Genomic DNA, 24,831 nt, shown 5'->3' with positions numbered 1-24,831 from the left:
GTCTCACAAATCACCACTAAAGAACTTACTCATCTAACCAAACACCACCTGTACCCCAATAAATGGAACAATGAAATTTTTAAAAAAATCATTCTTATACTTACAGACCAGCTCACATAATGAATATTTCATAAACTATTACACACAGGCCAGGCAAGGTGGCTCACACCTGTAATCCCAGCATTTTGGGAGGCTGATGTGGGTGGATCACCTTAGGTCAGAAGTTTAAGACCAGCCTGACCAACATAGCAAAACCCTGTCTCTACTAAAAATACAAAAATTAGCTGGGCGGGTGGCGGGCACCTGCAATCCCAGCTACTTGGGAGGCTGAGGCAGGGGAACTGCTTGAACCTGAAAGGCAGAGATTGCAATGAGCCAACATCACACCATTGAACTCCAGTCTGGGCAACAGAGCAAGACTCCAGCTCAAAAAAAAAAAAAGAAAAAAAAAAACTATTAAACAAACAAACAAAAAAATTATGGTTCTAACATGAGTAACAGTCAAGTTAAAACACAGAATTTGCATGGGGAGATTCTGAAGCATAAGCCAAAAGGTTATACAGTAATAAATTTAATACAAAGTAGAGAGGATAGATTTACTTTCAGTATTTTTGAGAATTTTTGTTTTTTTCTAGTAAATTAGACACCTTCTTAAAATGATTTATTTTGTTCCAATATTACTTTTTGGCTAAAAATAGTTTCAAACTTACACTAACACAAACACACTCCATAATTTATTTACATCTAAGATTTATCTTTAGACTAATAGATCTGTATATTTAATTCCATGTAAATCAATACTAAGAGTCCATATGTGCTTGCAGCCAGAAGCCACATGTTCAAAGAAAAATATATTAAAATTTTTAAAAATATTTATTCAGGACTCAGAAATGTATGGATTTTACTTATGTTTGTATATAATTTTCATTATGACCATAAAAATGACCCTGTAGTCAATAACAATTTAATTGTACATTTAAAAATAACTAAAACTGAAGAACTGAATTGCTTGTAATATAAAGAATAAATGCTAGAGGTAATGGATATCTCATTTCCTCTAATGTGATTATTATATATCACATGCCTGTATCAAAATATGCCATATATGGCATAAGCATATACACATATTACATATCCACAAAAATTAAGAAAAATAAATTTAAATGTAAAAATAAGAATAAAATTTAACGTATAGGAACAACATTCTTTAACTTATTGGCAATTTAAAGCCACTGGCAAAAAGATTACTAGAGATGTCAGTCCATTATCTTACCAAATAGTGTATTGTTACCATCTTTTACCTACACCATTGAGTAAGGTGGAATAGGTTAAAGTTAGTGGCATAACGCTTCAATGAATTCATGATAGTATTTAACATGTTAAAAATGCTGAATTGAAAAGTTAAGTTCACACATAATTTAAAAATATACTGTATATTATTCCATAAAAGTACAGTAACATACTAACTTAATGTTAACTAAAGTATGTTTTTCTTTCATGATAATGCATAAAAATATTACTCTGAACATCTACCTCATGCATCACTCAACATTATAAGTTAACCCAAAGAGCCTCTCTACTTAAATTTTCATCATGTATCTTACATTTTAATGTCCTTACCTTTCCATAGAAAAAGTCATAAAGGCCTACCTAATAAAAAAGAATATCTCATATCTTTAATGCAGCTACAATTAGTCACATGTTTTCACATGTGAATACACCAGGAATGATGGAACAGCATGAAGTAATTTAAGAGTTTAACTCCATTATTCGCTTTTTTAAAATTCTGTATTTTCAAAAAAAAGTTATACTTTGTAATTATAACTCTCCAAAAAATATTCTTTTAAAGTTATATACAAATAATGTTTACACGAACTTTAGTTTGTATTATTTCCTATACTCTGCACTGATTTAGTGTTATGTCTAAAGTTTGAGTGCCCTAGATATTTCTACTGTGAATTATTCCCTGATATTTACATAGACTTAATTTTGGATTGAACATCTTTCATATTTAATGCATCTGCAAAAATATATTTTAGTATGAACCCTTTGGTGTTTCATAATTTGTAGTTTTTGAAAAAATGTTTTTCCAAATTCATTACATTTGCAGAGTTTTCTTCAATATAAACTCCCTGATGTTGAACAAAATTTTAATAACTGCCTCAGGGTTTTCCTCTAGTACAAAATGTGTACAATAAGATCTGTGAGACAAGTAAATGTATTACAACCCTCTTCATATTTGTAATGCTTTTTCAAAATAAATACGCTTCTGCACCTTCAAGACATATTTTCTGATCTTTTGATGGTAATTAGATTTTTAATGCTTTTATTCAGTATGAACTCTGATTTTGAGTAAGATGTGAACAGGTATTAATGGCTTTTTTACTTTGTCTATATTTGTACATTTGTTCTCAAATATAAATGCTTACCGGTGCAATAAGCTGTGAGCATTGGTTAGAAGCTTGGCCACGTTGTTCACATTGGTAGTTTTTTCCAGTATAAATGATCTTACATACAATGAAGTGTAACAATCATTTAAAGGCTTTGTCACATTCTTCACATTTCTAGGATTTGTCAGCAGCATGATTTTGTTTAGAAAAGTTTGAGATGCCGTCAAAGGCACTGGGCACATCTTTCAGATTTGTAGAGTTTCTCTTCAGTATGAATAATCTTATATCTGTTAAGAATTGAGGACTTTTTTAGGCTTTCCATATTATTCACACTTGTAAGATTTCTCTCCAATATGAGTTGTCTTATCTGTAGTAAGATGTGAGGACTGGTTAAAGGCTTTGCCAATTTTTTCCCATTTGTAGGGTTGCTGTCCAGCATGAATTTTCTTATGTCTAGTTAGGGCTGGGGACCAGAAGAACACTTTGTCACATTCTTCACATTTGTAGAGTTTTATTCCAGTATGAATTACCTTATGTTTAATAAAAGTTGAAGACAGGTTAAAAGATTTCCCACATTCCATGGGAAACCTGCCCGTGATTCAGTTACCTCCCACTGGGTCTCTCCCCACAACATGTGGGGATTCAAGATGAGATTTGGGTGGGGTTACAGCCAAACTGTATCACCAGCCTTGCCCCTGGGCAGAAGCAGCAGCAGTCTGCCTGGCTGGATTCAAATGATTCTGAGACTTCTATAGTCTATGCCTCCAGATCTCTCCCTCACCCATGCTATGGTGTCTGAAATTCCACCATTAGAGAGTCATTTCTTGGGCTCTGTTAAAGAGACCAGGCTCTTTATAAAGCAAATGCCCCTAAGCAGCTGGCTCTGGCTTTGTTTATCAGGTATCTTTTCCCTGCCAGAAGGAAGGAAGCTAAGGTGCATCTGGGCGTACTGTGTGCCCAGGCACTGTGCCAGATGCTTTGGATACTTGGAGTCATTGAATTCTGGTAGCAACTCTGTGAGAGAGGGAGTCTTTTCCCCACATTGCAGAAGAAGGAAGAAGAGCTGAGAGAGATCAAGAAATATCCCTGAGATCACATGGCTCCTAGTGGAGTCAGGATCCAAACCCGGTGTGTCTGATTCCTTAGCCCTTGGGGGTCCGGAGGCTGCTGAACAAGAGAGGAGGTAGAGAGGAGAGAAAGCCGCAGGAATACCACTGTACACCCTTCTTGATTCTAGAAAGACTGTATGAAAATTCTGAACAGTGAACAGAATAAACAATAAAGGTGCAATGGAAAAAAAAAAAAGATTTCCCACATTCTTCAGACTTGCAGGGTTTCTTTCCAGTTTGAATTCTCTTATGGTTACTCAGGATTGAAGATTGCTTAAAGGCTTTGCCACATTTTTCACATTTGTAGGGTTTCTCTTCAGTATGAATTACTTTATGTTTAGTAACAGTTGAGGAACATTTAAAGGCTTTGCCACATTCCTCACATTTGTAAGGTTTCTCTCCAGTGTGCATCCTCTTATGTCTGCTTAGGGGTGTGGACCATATGCTTTGCCACATTTTTCACATTTGTAGGGTTTATTTCCAGTATGAATTATCTTATGTGTAGTAAGATTTGAGAATGATTAAAAGCTTTCCCACATTCTTCATACTTGTAAGGTTTCTCTCCAGTGTGAATTATCTAATGTTTAGTAAGATTTGAGGATTAAAAGCTTTTTCACATTCTTCACATTTGTAGGGTTTCTCTCCAGTTTGCATCCTCTTACGTTTAGCGTTGAGGACCATATAAATGCTTTGCCACATTCTTTACCCTTTTTAAGGTTTCTCTCAAGTATGAATCCTCTTATGCTTAAAAAGGGTTGAGGACCAGATAAATGATTTGCCACATTCGTCACACTTGTAAGGTTTCTCTCCAGTATGAATTATCTTATGCGTACTAAGATTTGAGGATCGATTAAATGCTTTTCCACATTCTTCACACTTGTAAGGTTTCTCTCCAGTATGAATTATCTTATGTGTACTAAGATTTGAGGATTGATTAAAAGCTTTGCCACATTCTTCACATTTGTAGGGTTTCTCTCCAGTGTGAATCCTCTTATGTTTAGATAGGGTCGAGGACAATATAAATGCTTTGCCACATTCTTCACATTTGTAGGGTTTCTCTCCAGTATGAATTATCTTATGTGCAGTAAGGGTTGAGGACTGGCTAAAAGCTTTGCCACATTCTTCACATTTGTAGGGTTTCTCTCCAGTGTGCATCCTCTTATGTGTAGTTAGGGCTGAGGATCGGCTAAATGCTTTACCACATTCTTCACATTTGTAGGGTTTCTCTCTAGTATGAATTTTCTTATGTTCAGTAAGGTTTGAGGACCATATAAACGCTTTGCCGCATTCTTCACACTTGTAAGGTTTCTCTCCAGTATGAATTATCTTATGTTTAGTAAGATTTGAGGATCGATGAAAAGCTTTGCCACATTCTTCACATTTGTAGGGTTTCTCTCCAGTGTGAATCCTCTTATGTTTAGTTAGGGTTGAGGGCCATATAAATGCTTTGCCACATTCTTCACATTTGTAGGGTTTCTCTCCAGTATGAATTATCCTATGTGTAGTAAGGTGTCCGAATTGGCTAAAAGCTTTGGCACATTCTTCACATTTGTAGGGTTTCTCTCCAGTGTGCAGCCTCTTATGTCTAGTTAGGGTTGAGGACCATACAAATGCTTTGCCACATTCTTCACATTTGTAGGGTTTCTCTCCAATGTGCATCCTCTTATGTATGGTTAGTGCTGAGGGTTGGCTAAATGCTTTGCCACATTCTTCACATTTGCAGGGTTTCTCTCCAGTGTGTATCCTCTTATGTATGGTTAGTGTTGAGGATTGGCTAAATGCTTTGCCACATTCTTCACACTTGTAAGGCTTCTCTCCAGTATGAGTTACCTTATGTGTAGTATAATTTGAGGATTGATTAAAAGCTTTGCCATATTCTTCACATTTGTAGGGCTTTTCTTCAGCACGAGTTTTCCTATGATTAGTAAGGGTTGAGGACCAATTAAAGGTTTTTCCACATTCTTTACATTTGTAGGACTTCTCTGTAGTATATATGCTTTTATGCTGGGTTTTGTGTGAAAACATGCAAAATGATTTGACAAAATTTTTACATTTGAAAGGTTTCTTTCTAGTATGTCTTATCTTATATCTGTTTAAATTTATAAATTTATAAAAGACTTTCAAATATTTACCACATTGAGATGCTTTGCCCTGGGTAGTTGTGAAACACTGGTTAAGTCCATTATAACCTTCTTTGTGTACCTTACACTCATCCACACTTTTACAACCTTTTCTTAACTGTAAATTCTCATGTCCACATTTTTCAAATCTTCTTAGTATTACTTTTTGAAAAGAATCTTCCACGCCCTGCTCTGGCCAAATGTCTTGAGCAAAATGAGGACATATACCTAAAAAAAAATTAAAATAATTTACTCCACTTACTATACTGACATAAATATAGTTTAAAAATCTTACCTATAAAATTATACAACCTACATAAACAAGATGGTTTTGCAAAATACCACAGACCCTAATTCTTTCATAGACATTTAAATGTAACAAAAATTTACAAACCAAAATACATCTGTGGGAAATTTATAAATCAGTTAACTGTGTGCAGTGTTCCAGAAGAGCACAATGCAAAAAACCACATAGAAGAAAAAGAAAAGTCTAAATTTACCCAACACAGCTTTTCCTGCTTCCCACTATAACATAGTGCCTTTAGAAGTAAATTGCAAACTCTTGATTTCTGTTTTAAAAGAAAGGTAAAATCCTGGCACATTCATTATCATTTCTGGCTTTTAGGGGCTTTTTTCTGACACTGTTTTCTGTCTCTCATGACATAAAGTGCTGACAGAAATGGTGGTATACTTTGGAATGAGAGTTTGAGTCCACTGAGACCAAAGAGAAATGTTCCAGCAGCCGCCAGACTGCAGTACCACAGAAAAGGAACAGGTGTAGCAAGTGATTACTGACTCCTACAAAGTAATATGAATAAACTCTCTTAACTAAAAACTGAACACAAAATTTCAGACAATACAGGTCCTAAGAATATGTTTGAAAAACTGCCATAATGATGAGCCAAGACAATTGTTTTCAGACTATGCCAGGACAAAGCCACATTATACAAATTTTGACAGGTAGATTTTTTTAATGTAAAAAACTGAAAGCTTATAATATATACAAAATATGGCAGTATCATCCCACCAAAAATATCATAAAATTTTCTGAAAGAAAACATAAAAAAATAAGATTTATACATTAATTTTAAGAATTGGTAATAAATTGAATAATACTGATTAAAACAGGAACAGAGACAAGTATGGAAAATCACAAAAATGAGGATGAGAACAAAAATATTTAACATTTCATAAAAACAGAAACTGTGGAGGTAAAAAATACAAAAGGAAACTAACAGATCCTAAAAATTAGAAAAAATGATGTAAAAATAAAGAAGCTCAGTTGCGGTTTTGGCTGGGGGGCAGTGGCTCATGCCTGTAATCCCGGCACTTCGGGAGGCTGAGGCAGGTGGATCATGAGGTCAGGAGATCAAGACCATCCTGGCTAACAGGGTGAAACCCCATCTTTACTAAAACAATACAAAAAATTAGCTGGGCATGGTGGCAGGTGCCTGCAGCCCCAGCTACTCAGAAGGCTGAAGCACTAAAATTGCTTGAACCTGGAAGGTGGAGGTTGCAGTGAGCTGAGATCACGCCACTGCACTCCAGTGAGGGTGACAGAATAAGACTCCATCTCAAAAAAGAAAAAAAGAAGGAAAAATTGGTAGCTGTTTAATATGTATTAAGATTTAGCTTTGCAAGAAAGAAACATTTTAGCAATATGTTGCATTACAATGTCAAGATAATTAATATGACTAAACTGAATATTTAAAAATATTTTGTGGTAAATTTTGTCGTGTTTTTTAGACAAGCAAAAATAAACAATAATACCTAAAAGAGATAAATAATTATGATTGTTTTAAATTATATTCAAATCCAAAAATGTTTCTACCACACAAAAATTACATAGACTCACAAATAAATACGATGTTGAAATTACAAGAATTTTATGACTTCACATCTACACAGGATTAGAAAACCATTCACAACAAACTTACACAACAAATATACACATTATTAAAAAAATACAAGGATAACGTTTATACAGGCAAACAAACATACAGATAATTCTATCAGAAAAAGACATATGGCTAATTCATATATGATTTTGCTCCACAATGTCTTAAATTACATAAAGTTAAAATATTGGCATGCACAATTATAATATATACTAAAAAATCAAAACACAATTAATGGATGTGTGGTAGCATACCCTAAAATATATAACATAAAAATATAAACTTTCAAAACAAAATTAAAACATGGAATGTAAAAGTGATTGGATACCATCAACTAGATCAATATATTCATTAAGAAAATCTCAGAAGAAGAATATGGGAAAAAAATAACATAGAGATTACTTGAAGATAAAAATTCCCAAATTTTGATGTAATAAAAGGAAAAAATATTTCTAACCAATAATATTTGATTTAAATGTATTTCTCTTTAAAAAGATGAAAATTAAAAAATCCAAAATAAAAGGTAAGGGTGTTCATCACCAGTAGCATAGTTCTACCAAAAAAAATGGTACATGGTGGCCAGGCACCGTGGCTCATGCCTCTAATTTTACAGTTTTAGGAGGCCAAGGCTATCAGAACACTAGAGGCCAGGAGTTTCAGGTCAGCCTGAGTAATACAGTGAGACTCTACATATAGTAAGAACTGCTATAATAAGTCCATTTTGTTTAAAAATACTACTGGACAGCATCATAAAACCATATATAAAATAAAGCTCTCTATTAAATGTAAATATACAAATATAGAAATTTTTACTATTATAATGATGATGCATATAACTCTTAAAGCTATTCTGTAGAATATTTGAAACAGAATAAAAACCTGCATAAATATGTTAGTACACAATATAAAATAATTTTAACATTAATAAACTGAAAAATATAGAGGTATTATCTTTATATTCAATTGAAGTTGTCATGAGATATAAATATATTGTTTTAATTTTAAGATGTTTCATGTAAACTCCATTTTTTAAGATGATATGGTTTGGCCATGTCCCAACCCAAGACTCATCTTTAATTCCCACATGTTGTGGGAGGGACGTGGTGGAAGGTAATTGAATCATGGGGGCAGGTCTTTTCTGTGCTGGTCTCATGATAGTGAATAAGTCTCATGAAATCTGAAGGCTTTATAAGGCAGAGTTTTCCTGCACAAGCTCCCTCTCTTGTCTGCCACCATGTGAGACATGCCTTTCACCTTCCACCATGATTGTGAGGTCTCCCCGGTCACACACAACTGTAAGTCCAATAAACCTCTTTCTTTTCTAAATTGCCCAGTCTCAGGTATGTCTTCATTAGCAGCATAAAAACAGACTAATACACAAGATGATTATGAAGATAATATTTATAGAAACTATGCAAAACAAGATATAAAAAATAATTGAAGCACATCACTACACAATTAAAATGAAATTTAAGGCAATAAACCAACATATAAAAAATACCACTGAGGAACACATAAAACAATCACAATAAAAGTAGTAACTTCATTTTTAATAAATAATTTTAAACATAAATTAAACTACTTAATAGAAAAAAAATAATCTCAGGACTTTGAGAGGTTAAGATGGGCTGATCACTGGATCTCAGAAGTTTGAGACCAGCCTTGGCAATGTGGCAAAACTCTGTCTCAACCATAAATACAAAAAAAAACTAGCTAGGTGTGATGCTACACACTTGTAACCCAGCTACCTGAGAGGCTGAAATGAGAGAATCTGAGTTTGAGAAACTGAGGCTACTGTGAGCCATGATCACAACACTGCAAACCAGCCTGGTTGACAGAGTGAGACCTATCTCAAAAATAAATAAACAAGTAAATAAATGAAATTATAAAAAGAAAAAATAAAATGCTTTAGTGGCTTAAGAAAAAGCAAACCATATGCTACCTACAAGGGACTAATTTTAGCATTGAGTCAAATAGGCTGAAAATTACATAGTGCAAAAACCTGTATTTTATGAAAACAGTAACTACACTTGGGTTTTAGACATAATATATTTTAAGTCAAGTGCTAATGTGAGACAAACATTGGTAGTATATATTGGTAAAATGGGTTGATATTACCACAAATTTATAACTACTATATCTATCTATCTATCTATCTATCTATCTATCTATCTATCTATCTATCTATTTATCTATATGTGTATGTACAACATCAGGGCTCCAAAATATATAAAGCAAATATTGACAAAAGTAAAGCAAGAAATACATAGCAACATAATAATTGTAGACATCAAGACCCCATTTTCTGTAATACAAAATTCACATTAAACAAAAAATAAGAAAACAGAAAACCTAGACAACATTATAGACTGTATCAATTATTCTGTATATAGGTGAATACTGGAGAGTGGATAACTTATAAAGAAATAATATTTATTTGGCTCACAATTTAGCAGACTGTAGAAAGTGTGCCAACATCTGCTTCTGGTGAGAGTGTCACCAAGCTTACAGTCATGATTGAAGGCGAAGAGTAACTGCACATATTACATGATGAGGGACAGAGCAAGTATGAGGCGAAGGAGCCAGGTTCTTCTAATAAACCTGCTTTCATCTGAATTAATGGAGTGTAAACATTTTCATTACTGAGAGGATGGTGCCAAGCTATCTATGAGGACTTTGCCCCCATGACCCAAACACCTCCCACCAGGTCTCACATCCAACATTAAAAATTGCATTTAATCATAAGGTTTGGAGGACATGAACATCAAAACCATATTATAGACCAACTAGGTTTAACAGATGAGTACAGAACTTTCCAGTCAAAAGCAAGAAAATACAGCTTATTTGCAGCTGGTGTATTCTGTTAGGACACATACTAAGTTTTATCAAATTTAAGAATGCCAGCTGGGTGGTGTAGCTCATGCCTATAATCCCAACACTTAAGAGAGACCAAGGTGAGAGGATCACCTGGAGTTAAAAGTTTGAGGCCAGCCTGGGCAACTCTATCCCTACAAATAATCAAAGAATTATTCAGACATGGTACTTTATGTTTGTAGTCCCAACTACTGGAGACACTGAGGTGGAAAGATCACTTGAGCCCAGTAGGTTGAGGCTGCAGTGAGCCAAAATCATGCCAGTACACTCCAGCCTGGGTGACAGAATACGATCCTGTATACAAACAAAAACCACAACAAACACAACAATAACAAATAAATTTAAGAAGACCAAAATTACACACTTTGTGTTGTCTGACCAAAACTGAATTAAACTAGAAATTAAAAGTAAAACTGAACAATATAAAAATATATAAAAATAAAACACACTTTCCAACATATTTTTGCTCAGGAATAAAAAAACATTAATTTTTCAAAATGTCAATACAACCTACAGTGGTAGACATATTTAATATAATTTTTATGGCCGGGTGAGGTGGCTCACACCTGTAATCCTAGCACTTTGGGAGGCTGAGGCGGGTGGATTGCCTGAACTCAGGAATTCTAAACCAGCCTGGGCAACACAGTGAAACCCCGTCTCTACTAAAAATACAAAAAAATTTAGCTGGGCATGTAATCCCAGCTACTCTGGAAGTTGAGACAGGAGAATTGCTTGAACCTGGGAGGCGGAGGTTGCAGTGAGCCGAGATAGTGCCACTGCACTCCAGCCTGGGTGACAGAGCAAGACTCCATCTCAAAAAATAATAATTTTTATATAAATCCAAATAGGGGTTTTTTAAGGAAACATTGTTTAAAATGTTAAAATTTTATTATGAACTATAGACAAACACCCATGAAAAACAACAGAGACATTATATTTTCTGATTTTGAAACACATTAAAAGCAACAATAACAAAAACAATTTGGTACTGACACAAAGACAGATAAAGAGATGAAAGAACAGAATAGAGGGCCCAGAAATGAACCCTTCTGTGTAAGGCCAAATAATCTCCCACAAAATTAACATGAGCACACAGTAGAAAAAAGATAATCTTTTCAAAAAATTATGTTGAAAGCTGAACATCCATAACGATAAAATGAAGTTCAATTATTTCTCTATACCATATGTGAAAAATCTTTTCATTAGACATAGAAAGATAACTTTTTTTTTTTTTGGAGACAGAGTCTTGCTCTGCTGCCCAGGCTGGAGTGCAGCCCAGGTGGAGTGCAGTGGCGTGGTCTAGGCTCACTACAACCTCCGCCTCCTGGGTTCAACTGATTCTCCCACCTCAACCTCCTGAGTTGCTGGGATTAACATGCACGCCATCATGCTCAGTTAATTTTTTTGTATTTTTAGTAGAGACGGGGTTTCACCATGTTGGCCAGGCTTGTCTTGAACTCCTGTCCTTATGATCCGCCCACCTCAGCCTCTCAAAGCGCTGGGATTACAGGCATGAGCCACCGCACCTGACCGGATAACTTCTTAATCTCTTTAAAATATATAGGGAAAACACGACATCAGTCTTGGGGCCATTTTCTTAGATATAAAATTAAATGCATGAGCACCAAAGAAAAAAACAAAAAATTTAACTACACTACACTTCAACATTTCTGCACATATAAATATTTAAAAGATGGATAATGCATTCTAGAAAATGGGTGGAAATATTTACAAATTACATGTGATAGGAGTCAATATTCAAAAACTATAAACTTTTAAAACCAAACAATAGCCGGGTGTGGTGGCTCACACCTGTAATTGCAGCACACTGAAAGGCAGAGGCAGGCGGATCACGAGGACAGGTGTTCCAGACCATCCTGACCAACATGGTGAAACTCTGTCTCTACTAAAAATACAAAAATGAGCCAGGCATGGTCGCACACGCCTGTTATTTCAGCTACTCATAAGGCTGAGGTGGGAGAATCGCTTGAACCCAGGAGGCGGAGGTTGCAGGGAGCCGAGATCTCACCATTGCACTTCAGCCTGGGCGACAGAGCAAGACTTCATCTCCCAAAAAAGAAAAGAAAAACTGAACAATAAAATTGAATAACTTTATTTAGAAATAGACAAATTGAAATAAATTTTCATCAAAAATTTGAAAGGACACTCAAAACTAATTTGTAGAGAAATGCATAAAAGTCATAATAAAAACAAAATCCCCTCACACTCATTTAAATGGCCACTATCAATTTTTTGAAAACACCAAATCTGTTGATGATGCAATAAAAATAAAACCCTTGGCCGGGCGTGGTGGCTCAAGCCTGTAATCCCAGCACTTTGGGAGGCAGAAGTGGGCGAATCCTGACGTCAGGAGTTTGAGACCAGCCTGACCAACATGGTGAAATCCCATCTCTACTAAAAATACAAAACTTAGTTGGGTTGATTGTCGGTGGAAAATAAAGATGTACCAGTTATTTTATAATGTTATAAATGTACTTCAAATAATATAAATTATTAAAGTGATTCCATTTATGAATCTATATCTAAAATATATAACATAGGAACTTGAAGACATATTTGATACAATGGAATATTATTCAGCCTTGAAAAAAAATCGTCACATTTGAAGATACACTTTGAGAATATTATGCCAACTGAAATAAACCAGTAAAGAAATGATGGATGTTACGATTTCACTTATATGAGATACATAAGACAATTACACTTGTAAAAACAGAAAGTGGAAAAGTGCTTCTCAAGGGCTAAAGAGAGCATAAAATGGGTAAATGTTATCTAATGGATATTGAGTTTTAGTTTTACAAGATGTAAAATTTCAAGAAGTCTTTTGCATAACAATGTGAATATACATGATATGCCTGAAATATACACTTTTTTTTTTAAGACAAGGTCTCAATCTGTCACCCAAGTTTGAGTACAATGGGACAATTATGGCTCACTGCAGCCTCACACTCCCAGCGTCAAGTAATCCTGACCCTCAAACTCTCAAGTAGCCGGGACCACAGGTGCACACCACCATGCCTTGCTATTTCTTAGAAAAAAATATTTGTAGAGAGGGTGTCTCCATATTTTACCCAGGTTGGTCTCAATCTTTTGGGCTCAAGCAATCCTCCTGTCCTGGCCTCTCAAAATCCTGGTTTTACAGAAGGGATCCACTACATTGCCTCGCCCTGACATGTACATTTAAATGGATTTAAGAAGGTAAATTATATGTTTTGTTTTTTTAAAACAATTATTTTTTTAAAAACTGAAGACAATACAGGATTATGAATCTTTTTTAAAAATTACCTTCAAATCACAAAAGAATTATCTCACACAAAGGAAATATATATTCATCATTAAACGCATGGTGAAAATAAGACTATTTCCAAGGCTACTAACTTAGACAAGATAAAACCAACATTGAAAATGAGCTAAGAGGCCAGGCAAGGCGGCTCACGCCTGTAATCCCAGCACTTTCAGAGGCCAAGGTGGGCATTTCAACTGAGGTCAGGAGTTTGAGACCAGCCTGACCAACATGGAGAAATACCATTTCTACTGAAAAAAAAAAAAAAAAAATACAAAATTAGCCAGGTGTGGTGGCATGTGCCTGTAATCCCAGCTACTCTGGAGGCTGAGGCAGGAGAATTACTTGAACCCGGGAGACAGAGGTTGCAGTGAGTCAAGATCGTGCATTACACTTCAGCCTCGGCAACAAGAGTAAAACTTCCTCTCAAAGAAAAAAAAAAGAGCTAAGAAAGAATATATACAAGGTATAACCAAAATTGGGGTCATATTTGTAGATATAAACACACACACATATATAATTTGATTGTGATAGACATGGCTCATTTATCTTTTAATTAAACTCCACATTAACTTAAAGTATACAAAACATAATATATAAGAAAAAACCAATAGGCACAGTAAACTGATGTTAGGAAACTTACACTACAGAAAACACTAATATAAAACTGCAACACAATAACAGAAATGTTTACTCATTACAACTAGTTGGCAACATTTATGTACATTAACAAATAATTTGTCTAGATAACTGCAATGTTTGACTGTAACTGTGCATTCATGGAAGGCAGGCATTTTAAATTACTGGCATCTGTAATCCCAGCACTTTGGGAGGCCGAGGCGGGCAGATCACGAGATCAGGAGATTGAGAGCACGGTGAAACCCCGTTTCTACTAAAAATACAAAAAATTAGCCAAGCGCGGTGTCGGCACCTATAGTCCCAGCTACTCAGGAGGCTGAGGCAGGAGAATGGCGTGAACCTGGGAGGCGGAGGTTGCAGTGAGCCAAGATCACACCACTGCACTCCAGCCTGGGTGACAGAGCGAGACTCCGTCTCAAAAAAAAAAAAAAAAAAATTACTGGCATCTATTGTGTGGCAATAAAATTTCAGAGAAAATGCAGTGCAATCACCAATAGGAGATGCTAATGAGAAACTTTTAATAGATAAGCATTTAAAAGAAATTCATGCCAATTTTTATGTTTTAAATGTATGCTATTTTTACACAAAATAAAACTACTGTAATCCAAGTTTAGAAGCAAAGAATAGCCTTACATTGCTAAATTATATATATATTTAGCAGAATATGGTTAGAGCCTCATATATGAAACAAATACTTGGGGAATAAATTATGTTATTTAGTTATAGGCTGACAAAAGTGGTTGAAAATTCTGTAATTCCTTTTTGCCTGCCTGCGTATTAATTATCTAATTTAATTCAGGAACAACATGTAAATTCTAGTATATTGTCCTAAATGTCTGAATCTAAAATTACAGACAAATTTGAAGTAGAAAATAGAAAGTAAAAATTTATATGGAGAGTGGCATTAATAAGATAAAAAAAAAAAGGTGACCTATTTGCTTATCCCCTGACAGCAAGAAAATTTGTCATCCATTCCTGACAAAAATGCTTTTATGAGAGAACCAGGCATCATGGTTCACACCTGTAATGAAAACTACATGGTACATTACAGTTGAAGAACTGCTTGAGGTCAAAATATTAAGACTTGCCTGGATTATGTAGCAAGACCTCATCTCAAAAATAAATGCCTTTAAGAGAGCTCTGAGATCCAGGAAAGGAGTTGTGAAATTCTGCTAAAGCCCAAGATTCAAGGTAATTCTGTTTAGAAGGCAGGCCTCCGTTCAGGTTGCAAACTACATGACCACTGTTTTTGGCTACAGACAAGAAAGTGTTCCACCTAACTTGGTTCCACTGAGAATTTTAAACTTACTCTGTAACCATCCCAAACTCTTCACAGCCACAGTCTTGGGAGCCAGCGGGCAGCAGGGGTCCTGCCCTTCCAGGGGCCTGGAGGAAGACCTCCATTTATAGCCATGATGGCAGGCCTCAGACCTTGGCCTTTCCTGTGGTCCCTGAAGCAGTTCCATGACTCAGTTCCATCTCCCTGAGCCACAGTTCATGGGCAGTTCTGCCTATGTAGAAATCCAAAGTGACCTGGGAAAATCCTCTCTTGTACTGGGTGAAAGCCATGCTCATCCACATCCTGATATAAAGAACACCATATACAGACCTGACTGCAGGAACCTGCCCTTGGGTCTGCCCTTCAGAGCAAAGTCCTGAAGGATATTCACTCTGTCTAAAATTTAAATGAGAATTACAAATATCCAAGCCCTGTTTAACAAGACAACTAAAAGTGGACCCTTGTGCAAACCCAGCAGACTTAAGACCAAGCTACAACCCCTCTTCACTACAAACCCAGAGGATATTCTATCACCCTGGGGGTACAACGAAAATAGATTTTTAGTTTCTGAAACCAGTTTATAAAATCCTGAAGAGGTGTTTGCTCCTTCAAATTTACAGACACCAACGCAATACTATTGTCTCTCATTGTCAATGCTTCTATTTTAACATAGCACTGAAAGTATGTGAAAGAAGTAGTCGAAACAAAAATTTAAAGTCACTGAAATTGAAGACCAATAAGTAAAACGTCACTGTTTGTAGATTATGTCATCTTATATATAAAAAAGTACATTAAAACCTCTTTAAACTAATGAATACACTCAGTTGATTAGCAAAATATGAAATTAACATACAATTATAAGTTATCATTCCATACACTTAAAACCATCTCTCTGATAAAATAGAGGAAAAAACATTCTTATTTACAATAGCAATAAAATAATCAATTTTAGAACAAATTTAACCAAGCAGCTCATAAATCTTTTAAGTGAAAGATATAGCAATAAAAAAATTAGAGAGGACACAAATAAATTTAAAAATATTTTATTTCTATTGAAAGAATAAGTATTGTGAAACTGCCATATTATCTAAGGTGATCTCTAGACTCAATAAACTCCCTGTCAAAATTCCAGTTTTTCACAGTAATGAAAATTACAATCCTAAAATGTACACGAAACCACAATAAATTTTGAATAGCCAAAGCAATCTTGAGGAAAAAGAACAAAGCAGAAGGACATTATACTTTATAATTTCAAACTATATATATATATATATATATATATATATATATATATATATACACATAGAGAGAGAGAGAGTCTTGCTCTGCCGCCCAGGCTAAAGTACAGTGGCATGATCTCAGCTCATTGCAACCTCTGGCTCCCGGGTTCAAGCAATTCTCCTGCCTCAGCCACCTGAGTAGCTGGGATTACAGGTGCCCACCACTGAGCCCAGCTAATTTTTTTATTTTTAGTATAGATGGGGTTTCACCATGTTGGCCAGGCTGGTCTCAAATTCGTGACCTCGTGATTCACCCGCCTTGGCCTCCCAAAATGCTGGGATTACAGGCGTGAGCCACCACACATGGCCCAAACTATATTTCAAGGCTATAGTAATGAAAACAGGATGCCCGTTCCAGCCAATGGAAACTGGACACAGCAGTAGAGTGGACACATCAGGTTATAAATGACCCTGTCTCCTTTGCTCAGTGTACTCTCGTGGCAAAACTGCTGGCGAGTATACCCTTTCTGCAGGAAGTAAAAACTGCCATATTAAATAAACAAAACAAAAAAAAAGAAAGCAAGAAAAAAAACAGGATGAAATGAGCAGAAAAACAAACAAACAAAAAAAACCCCCTAATGAAACAGAAACCACTACTCTCGTGCAAAAAGAGAGGCCAGGCACAGTGGCTCACACCTGTAATCCCAGCACTTTGGGAGGCTGAGCTGGGTGGATCACCTGAGGTCAGGAGACCAGCCTGGCCAACATGATGAAACTCCGTCTCTACTAGAAATACAAAAAATTAGCCAGTTGTGGTGGTGTGCACCTGTAACCCCAGCTACTCAGGAGCCTGAGGCAGGACAATCACTTCAACCCGGGAGGCAGAGGTTGCAGTGAGCCGAGATCGCACCATTGCACTCCAGCATGGGCCACAAAAGCGAAACTCCTTCTAAAACAAAAAAAAATTTTAACATAGAGTGTCTCAAAATTATGCAGATATCTATCTGTCCACAAAAACAAGAAAAAAAAAGTCAGATTGTACGCTCTTTTATATGCCATGAACAGTACTTTGGCTGTCACTGTAAATGTTAAGGAAGATCACTGAAGGGAGAGTAGAATTCTTAGAGATTTTATAAGCATAAGCAGAAGATGCCCCTATGTGAGAGTATATTTTTTTAAAAATTTCAGGCTTTCCAGAAACGGTTTCCTTTGGAACGCAGCTTTCCAAATCACTTTAAAGACTGGCTTTCTTCTTGACGTTGGACCTCTCACCCAGGTCGTCTGTTGTATTCACTCTCACCTACCTGGGGGTTCATCCACCATCTCATCTCGCTTCATATTCCAGGGCTCTTTTTCTTTCTCCAGACAGATGATGAGGTCTGGCTTAGAGACAGCAATACCTGTTTTATTAAAAATAATTAACATGAATCTTGCTCATATTCTCCAATTACCAACTTAGTAATGTGCAAAGTAAAAGGGATATAATAGAATATTATAATAAATTTATCCCATATACTAATTTATAATAGAAATTTTTAAATATTTACAGAATATTTTAATTTTGTAGGTTCTTAATTTCACTGCCTGGTACTACTGAAGCAAAAATTGGTAATGGCACTTGGATTTTAAGGTGTGAATAACAATATTTTATGCCACTAAGGTTCTGAAATTACCACTAATCTAAAGCGAAAGACACAGATCAGCTCAGGAATGTGGAAATTTCAGGTCAGGATGAAACATCTTGAAGAAATTTTTTCTAAACAGACAAATCCCCAGGATTTTCTTGAAAACAGAAATAGGAAAGCATACATTACCAGAAAACATACTACAAAAGAAAAATAAAAGCTTTAGCTTATATTAAAAATTTTGTATTAAAGTTATCCTCACCCAGGAAGGCCAGGTTTCTGTAGTTCTCTAACATCACATTCCTATATAAATTCTTCTGTGCAGTGTCCAGGCACTGCCACTCCTCCAGAGAGAATTCTATGGCCACATCCCTAAATGTCAACAGTCCCTGGAAAATACACACAAACACACATATTTACAAAGTGGCTATGGGCAGAATTTTTCATTTGACTCAAGGTAAAATCAGAAAGTGAATAGAATTGGTTCTAACTTATAAGAGGGACTGAAATTATCCAATAAAATAATTGTCAAAACACAAACATTTTCTAATGTATTCTCTAACTCTGAGAAAAGAGACTGGCATAATATCCAGAACATCAGTGTATATATGATACTTTTCTGAACGATAAAGTGTAAAAATGTACTAACATGTACATTTTTTAGTACAGTATTTACATAATACTGAATGAGTTGTGTATATTTTTCAGATGAAAAAGACAGCTGTTTATATTTTTCAGACAAAATAAACATGTTGAGTTAGAAGGTACCACTCAAATTTAAATGTGTACAATAAACTGGACATCTCGTTAATGCAGAGTATTTTTTCAGAAGATCTGAAATAAAGTCTGAGTTACTGAATCTCTATCAAGCTCATTAGTAATGCAAATGTTTTGGCCCCAAAAGACTATTTTGTCAAACATCCAGTAAGTGGAAGAGTCTGTGTTTTTTTTTCAGTTTTTCTGGCCTGTAAACAAAGATGAGAGCTTTCATTTACCAACAAAAGATAAATGCAAAGAATACCTAAAAAAAAACAGGCAGCTGCCATTTAAGTGTGATGGTTTATGCACATCAGCTGCATGAAGATACTTAATGATGAAGAGAAAAATAACTCCATACAGAAAAATTCTGTAAGAGAGCTTATGGAATTAACATCAACTGCACTAGGACAAGTCTTTATAGTGTGCTGATGCACGCAGGACACAGCATCACTACTGAGATATCACCCCCACTAAAGCAAATTACAGTCTGAATTTAGCCATAAGAAAACATCATTTTTATGGAAAGTCCAAGATACAGATATCTTCCATGTTCTACAATTTTTAATAGTGATTTTAAGTAGTCTTTTTTTAGCACCCTAATAAGCAGGTATCTCCCGACAGTTTTTTCAGAACTTTCTGGGTAATAAATGCCATCCTGTTTAAATGAGCCTTTTCTTAATCGTGTAATGCATAGATGTTGAATACTGTAAGAAATTATTCTTCAAAAGTTTAGCTTGCTTAAGTTTCTTTGCCCTTTTTTCCCTTGCTTTCAAGGCCAGACTTCCTTACTCTCTGTGTTCCCCCTTCCCTGGTAAACAACCTTCTCGCCAGTTCTTATCTATGGAGCCACATCCCACACCTGCTACCCACTCTGTGAATTACCCCTCCCGTCGCAAGGGCTACTTCCACCGAAACTGATCTTCCTGCCTTGCCCCGGGTATAACCGCATTCCTGCACTTTTCAAGTTAGCCAAGCGGGTTTAGCCAACTGGATCGTGCCATCCAACTCCAGCAAATGGAGACAGGACACAGTAAGAAGGACAAGCTGCTTAGAGGTAATAAAACCCCCCTACTTTCCTTTGTTCCTGCTTACTCTCATGGCAACCTACAAGGGGCACCCTCCTGCAGCTTAAGCTTTAATTTCCATGTTAGAGTTATTAATTTCATTTTTGAAACTAAAACTGTTAGAAAAAATCAGCAAAATTCCTCGATGTTCATATAACGAAAGAACATTTTAAGGTGCTTACATTTTATACCTCAGTAAGAAAAGCAAAACTATGTATTCCTTTCAGACAGTAAATGTATTATTTTATTATTTGTATTAAAAATCATGTAGTAAACAAACAAAAAAGGATACAGAACAAAGATATTCACTGTCAAAATTTTACCCTGCTAAAAAAAGGAACTGAAGTTTTCAGTAATATATGTAACTCACCAATTATCTACCACATTTTTTGGGGAAATGTATTCATTGTCTACAGCTGAAATTGAACAGAGATTTTTTTTTTCTTTTTTTCTTTGGTAGCTACCATTCTAAAAGCTAGATGGACTTCTGTATGAAATCACCCAGCCATAAAAGCACATGCCTGAGAAAAATTTCTAAACTCACTCTGAGAAAGATAAAGTAAAAGTTTTCAACAAGTAAAATATATTATTAATTTTTGAAAACCACCTTTTATGGCCTTTGTAAATATTTCCTTACCTTTCAAGCTCTACTAATAAAATGCAATACACAGTTAAAAAACTGAGGTCAGCTAAGCACAGTGGCTCATGCCTGTAATCACAGCACTTTGGGAGGCCAAAGAAGGTGAGTCACTTGAGGCCAGAAGTTTGACACCAGCCTGGCTAGCATGGTGAAACTCCATTTCTACTAAGAATACAAAAACTAGGTGGGTGTGGTGGTGCACACCTGTAATCCCACCTACTTGGGAGACTGAAGCATGACAATCACCTGAAGTCGGGATTTGGAGGTTGCAGTGAGCAGAGATGGCACCACTTTACTCCAGCCTGGGTGACAGAGGGAAACTCTGTCTTAAAAAGATACATAAATAAACCTTAGGTCAAGGCAAATGAACAAATCCTTTCAAGGTACAGATATGTTTTACTCATGTGTCAAGTCAGGCCATTCAATTAGTTGATTGTCCCACCCCATCCTGCTCACTTAAGTGCTCAATAACCCATCTCAGGAGACTCTGAACTATGACCTAGTGAGTGCCTCAGGCGCATTTTACTCTGCAAGTTCTTACACCACCACAGTGGAGTCAGTTTTTTGGTTTTTGGTGGTTTTTTGGTCTTTTGGAATACTAATTTTTTTTTATAGAAATTTTTTACTATTTTTCTTGCACTATTTTTCTGCCCCCTAAAGGAATCCAGGATGCAGAAATTATTTTTCTCCTCAATGCTTGTAGCTATTGGCTGATCAGCAATGAGTTTCCAAGAAATGAAAGCTGGGTTGGGTGAAGACAATATTAATGTCTCAAGGAATTAAGTTTTTTTAAAAAAACAAAAGTGCACCAGGAAATGCCTCTTAGCCTCAGGGCATCCACCTGCACACTTGAGAAGCTACACTCAATAACTCAGGTTGTCCTATGGGAGAAAATGACCCAGCAGCTGATATTCACTAGACACTCTAGCAGACATAGCCACGGTGGGCATCGTGGTTTATCCCCCATACAGTACTGAAACCCAGGTCCAAGCTAAAACTGAAGGGTGACTGAAGACACATCACCCTATGACGTTTCCAAAAAAAAAAAAAAATCTTGACCCAAAAACATTCTAAGATATCTGTGACTAGGTAAAATAAAAGAAAAAAACACAGATATTTTACAATAGTGTCAGATTATTCTTTGCTTTATTCTCATAGGAAATATTTAGAAAAAAAATCTTTGTAAATGTGCCATCAAATGCTTTATCAAAAAATAATTAATTCAGCAGGCACGGTAGTTCACATGTGTAATCCCAGCTCTTTGGGAGGCCGAGGCAGGCGGATGACTTGAAACCAGAAGTTCAAGACCAGCCTGGCCAACATAGTGAAACCCCGTCTCTACTAAAAATACAAAAATTAGCCAGGCGTGGTGCCAGGCATCTGTAATTCCAGCTACTTGGGAGACAGAAATGAGAACTGTTTGAGCCCAGGAGGCGGAGGCTGCAGTGAGCCTAAGTCATGCCACTGCACTCCAGACACTGCACTGCAACAGAGCAAGGCTCTGTCTCAAATACTTAAAAAAAAAAAAAAGATTCATTAAAATAGGTATCAATATGTACACTAAAGGACAAATAGTTGATAAAGTCAATTAGGGAGGAGAAACTGGCATTTGGCAACGTCAGACAAAACTGGAAATTTAGTATTTTACTGCAAGCCAGTCAGGCTGGAGGAATAGGGGATGAGGGGCAGACTTGAGGCCCTGCCTGGGACACTTGTGAAAAATTCAGGGAAAAAAATCAGTCCCCTGTGGAGTGTGAAAACCATTAAGTGGCAGGAAATTAGATTGAGGTGGCTCTAGTCCCTGGATTTCTACTTCTAAAAAAAAAGTCTAAACTCAAGAGCGTTTTTTTGTAAATTACTACATTGGCAGAAACAAAATTCAGGCTTAACGCTTAACCAACTATAAACTGCCAATTAAGCTCTGATTACATAACCATGATATTTCCACCTTGATTGTAAAAATTAAGAACTAGGACGGGCGCAGTGGCTCACGCCTGTAATCCCAGAACTTTGGAAGGCCGAGGTGGGTGGATCACCTGAGGTCAGGAGTTCGAGACCAGCCTGACCAACACGGTGAAACCCCCGTCTCTGCTAAAAATAAAAAAAATTGCCAAATGTGGTGGCAGGCGCCTGTAGTCCCAACTACTAGGGAGGCTGAGGCAGAAAAATCGCTTGAACCCGGGAGGTGGAGGTTGCAGTGAGCCGAGATCACGAAACTGCACTTCAGCCTGGGCAACAGAGACTCTGTCTCAAAAAAAAAAGAAAATGAAAACAAAACAACAACAACAAAATAACAACAAAATCTACATAACCGTACCTAGCCAATTACGGAATTTGGTTTTATCATGAAACTTATAAAAACCTTTCCTTCCATGGAATACAAATTACAAACCACAGCAAGGTGCTCTAAAATTTTTGAATCACACTTTACATTATTTAATGTTTTTGCAGTGAGGCCCATAAATTTTTAATAGGAAAAAATGGCCTGAAAACCCCACGGACCAAAGCTCTTCCCATTCATGAGCCCGCACCCGGAGTCAGGATTCTGCCCTGACGTTCCTCCCATGGTCCCTGCACAATCTGGGAGAGACGCGGGGCTACTGGTGCAGAGCTGCCCAAAGAGGGCTCCAGGCCAGGGCACAGTCACTGCGCAGGGAAGAGACAAAACGCCCGGGAGCCCGGCTGTCAGCGCAGCCGCCATCTTACGGCTGAAGGGACTGAGGCCGAGCTGGGCAACGACTCGGGCGCAGATTGTAAAACTGACTACGAGGAGGCCTGAGTCCCGCCACTGCCGCTTCCACCGGTTCCAGCCAGCCCCGTTCCCTCTCTGGGGATGTCGGACCCGGCACTCTCACCATTTCTAGGCTTCCAGGGGGCAGGTCACAGGGCCACAGAGGCTGCGCCCCTAAAAGCAGAAGACACAGAGTAGTGAGGACGAGACCTGGAGCTCCGGCAGCAGATAGAGACAAAGGCCCCGCCACATCCCGGAAGCCGCCCTGTTCGCTCCAGCTGCGTGCCTGATTGGACAGTTCCCAGGACAGCGTCTCTGATTGGATAACGTTTAAGACCCCGCTTTCTAAGGCCCTGAGTGACAGAAGATGTCATCAGACGTTGGGCTGAATGAAGAAAGATTGACAGCCTAAGCCTCAGCCTTTTCAGGCGGGGCTTCCTCCCTGAGCTGAACGAGGCCCATCCCAGAACACGGAAAAATTTTATCTCTTCTTTGCTGTCTTTTTTTCAACGTATTAAATATGTGAATAATTTTTTTTTTAGACAAAGTTTCGCTCTTGTTGTCCAGGCTGGAGTGCAATGGCGCGATCTCGGCTCACTGCACCCTTCGCCTTCCGGGATCAAGCGATTCTCCTGCCTCAGCCTCCATAGTAGCTGGGACTGCAGGTGCACACAGCCACACCGGGCTAATTTTTGTTTTTTGTTTTTTTTTTAGTAGAGATGGGGTTTCGCCACGTTAGCCAGGCTGGTTTCGAACTTCTGACCTCAGGAGATCCACCCGCCTCGACCTCCCAAAATGCTGGGATTACAGTCGTGAGCCACCATGCCTGGCCGACTCGATATTATCTTTAAAGCAAAATTAGGAATACCTTTATTCCCCAGATGTTGGAATATCTGGACACTCCTCCGTCTGGTTCTGCTTAGTAAACATTATTAATTCATTTCCTTAACCATAAATATCTAGAGGCTAGGAATGCCTAACTTACTGAGAATGCAGCCCATCGAGTCTCAGCGTCATTTTCCTAGCTCTCTCTCAAAACGGAGTCGCTCTGGTTCAAATGATTCTGACATATTTTTCGCCTTCTTTTACAAGAGGACCCTTAATCCTAAGAGTTGCAGAGAGACAAAGATTCGTCTTCTGTAACTTTTTCAGGCTGATTAGGGGCGTTAATATTCCTGC

General features: G+C 37.1%; 1 protein-coding gene across 1 annotated transcript; it reads right to left on the bottom strand.

Moving 5' to 3' along the window:
• Positions 1-2,987: 2,987 nt before the first annotated feature.
• On the bottom strand, positions 2,988-23,908 carry LOC101126289 (zinc finger protein 726). The gene is given in 9 exon segments (XM_004060427.5): positions 2,988-3,939; positions 3,942-4,016; positions 4,019-4,102; positions 4,105-4,167; positions 4,170-4,212; positions 4,214-5,847; positions 18,138-18,233; positions 18,721-18,847; positions 23,777-23,908. Coding segments are annotated over 9 exon segments (2,532 nt in total). The 5' UTR covers positions 23,780-23,908; the 3' UTR covers positions 2,988-3,532.
• Between the last annotated feature and the right edge of the window lie 923 nt (positions 23,909-24,831).

The sequence above is a fragment of the Gorilla gorilla genome, chromosome 20, assembly GCF_029281585.2.
Source record: "Gorilla gorilla gorilla isolate KB3781 chromosome 20, NHGRI_mGorGor1-v2.1_pri, whole genome shotgun sequence".
Classification (NCBI taxonomy): Eukaryota; Metazoa; Chordata; class Mammalia; order Primates; family Hominidae; genus Gorilla; species Gorilla gorilla.
Note: the sequence above shows the minus strand (reverse complement) of the source record. Positions and strands in the feature narration are given on the sequence as shown.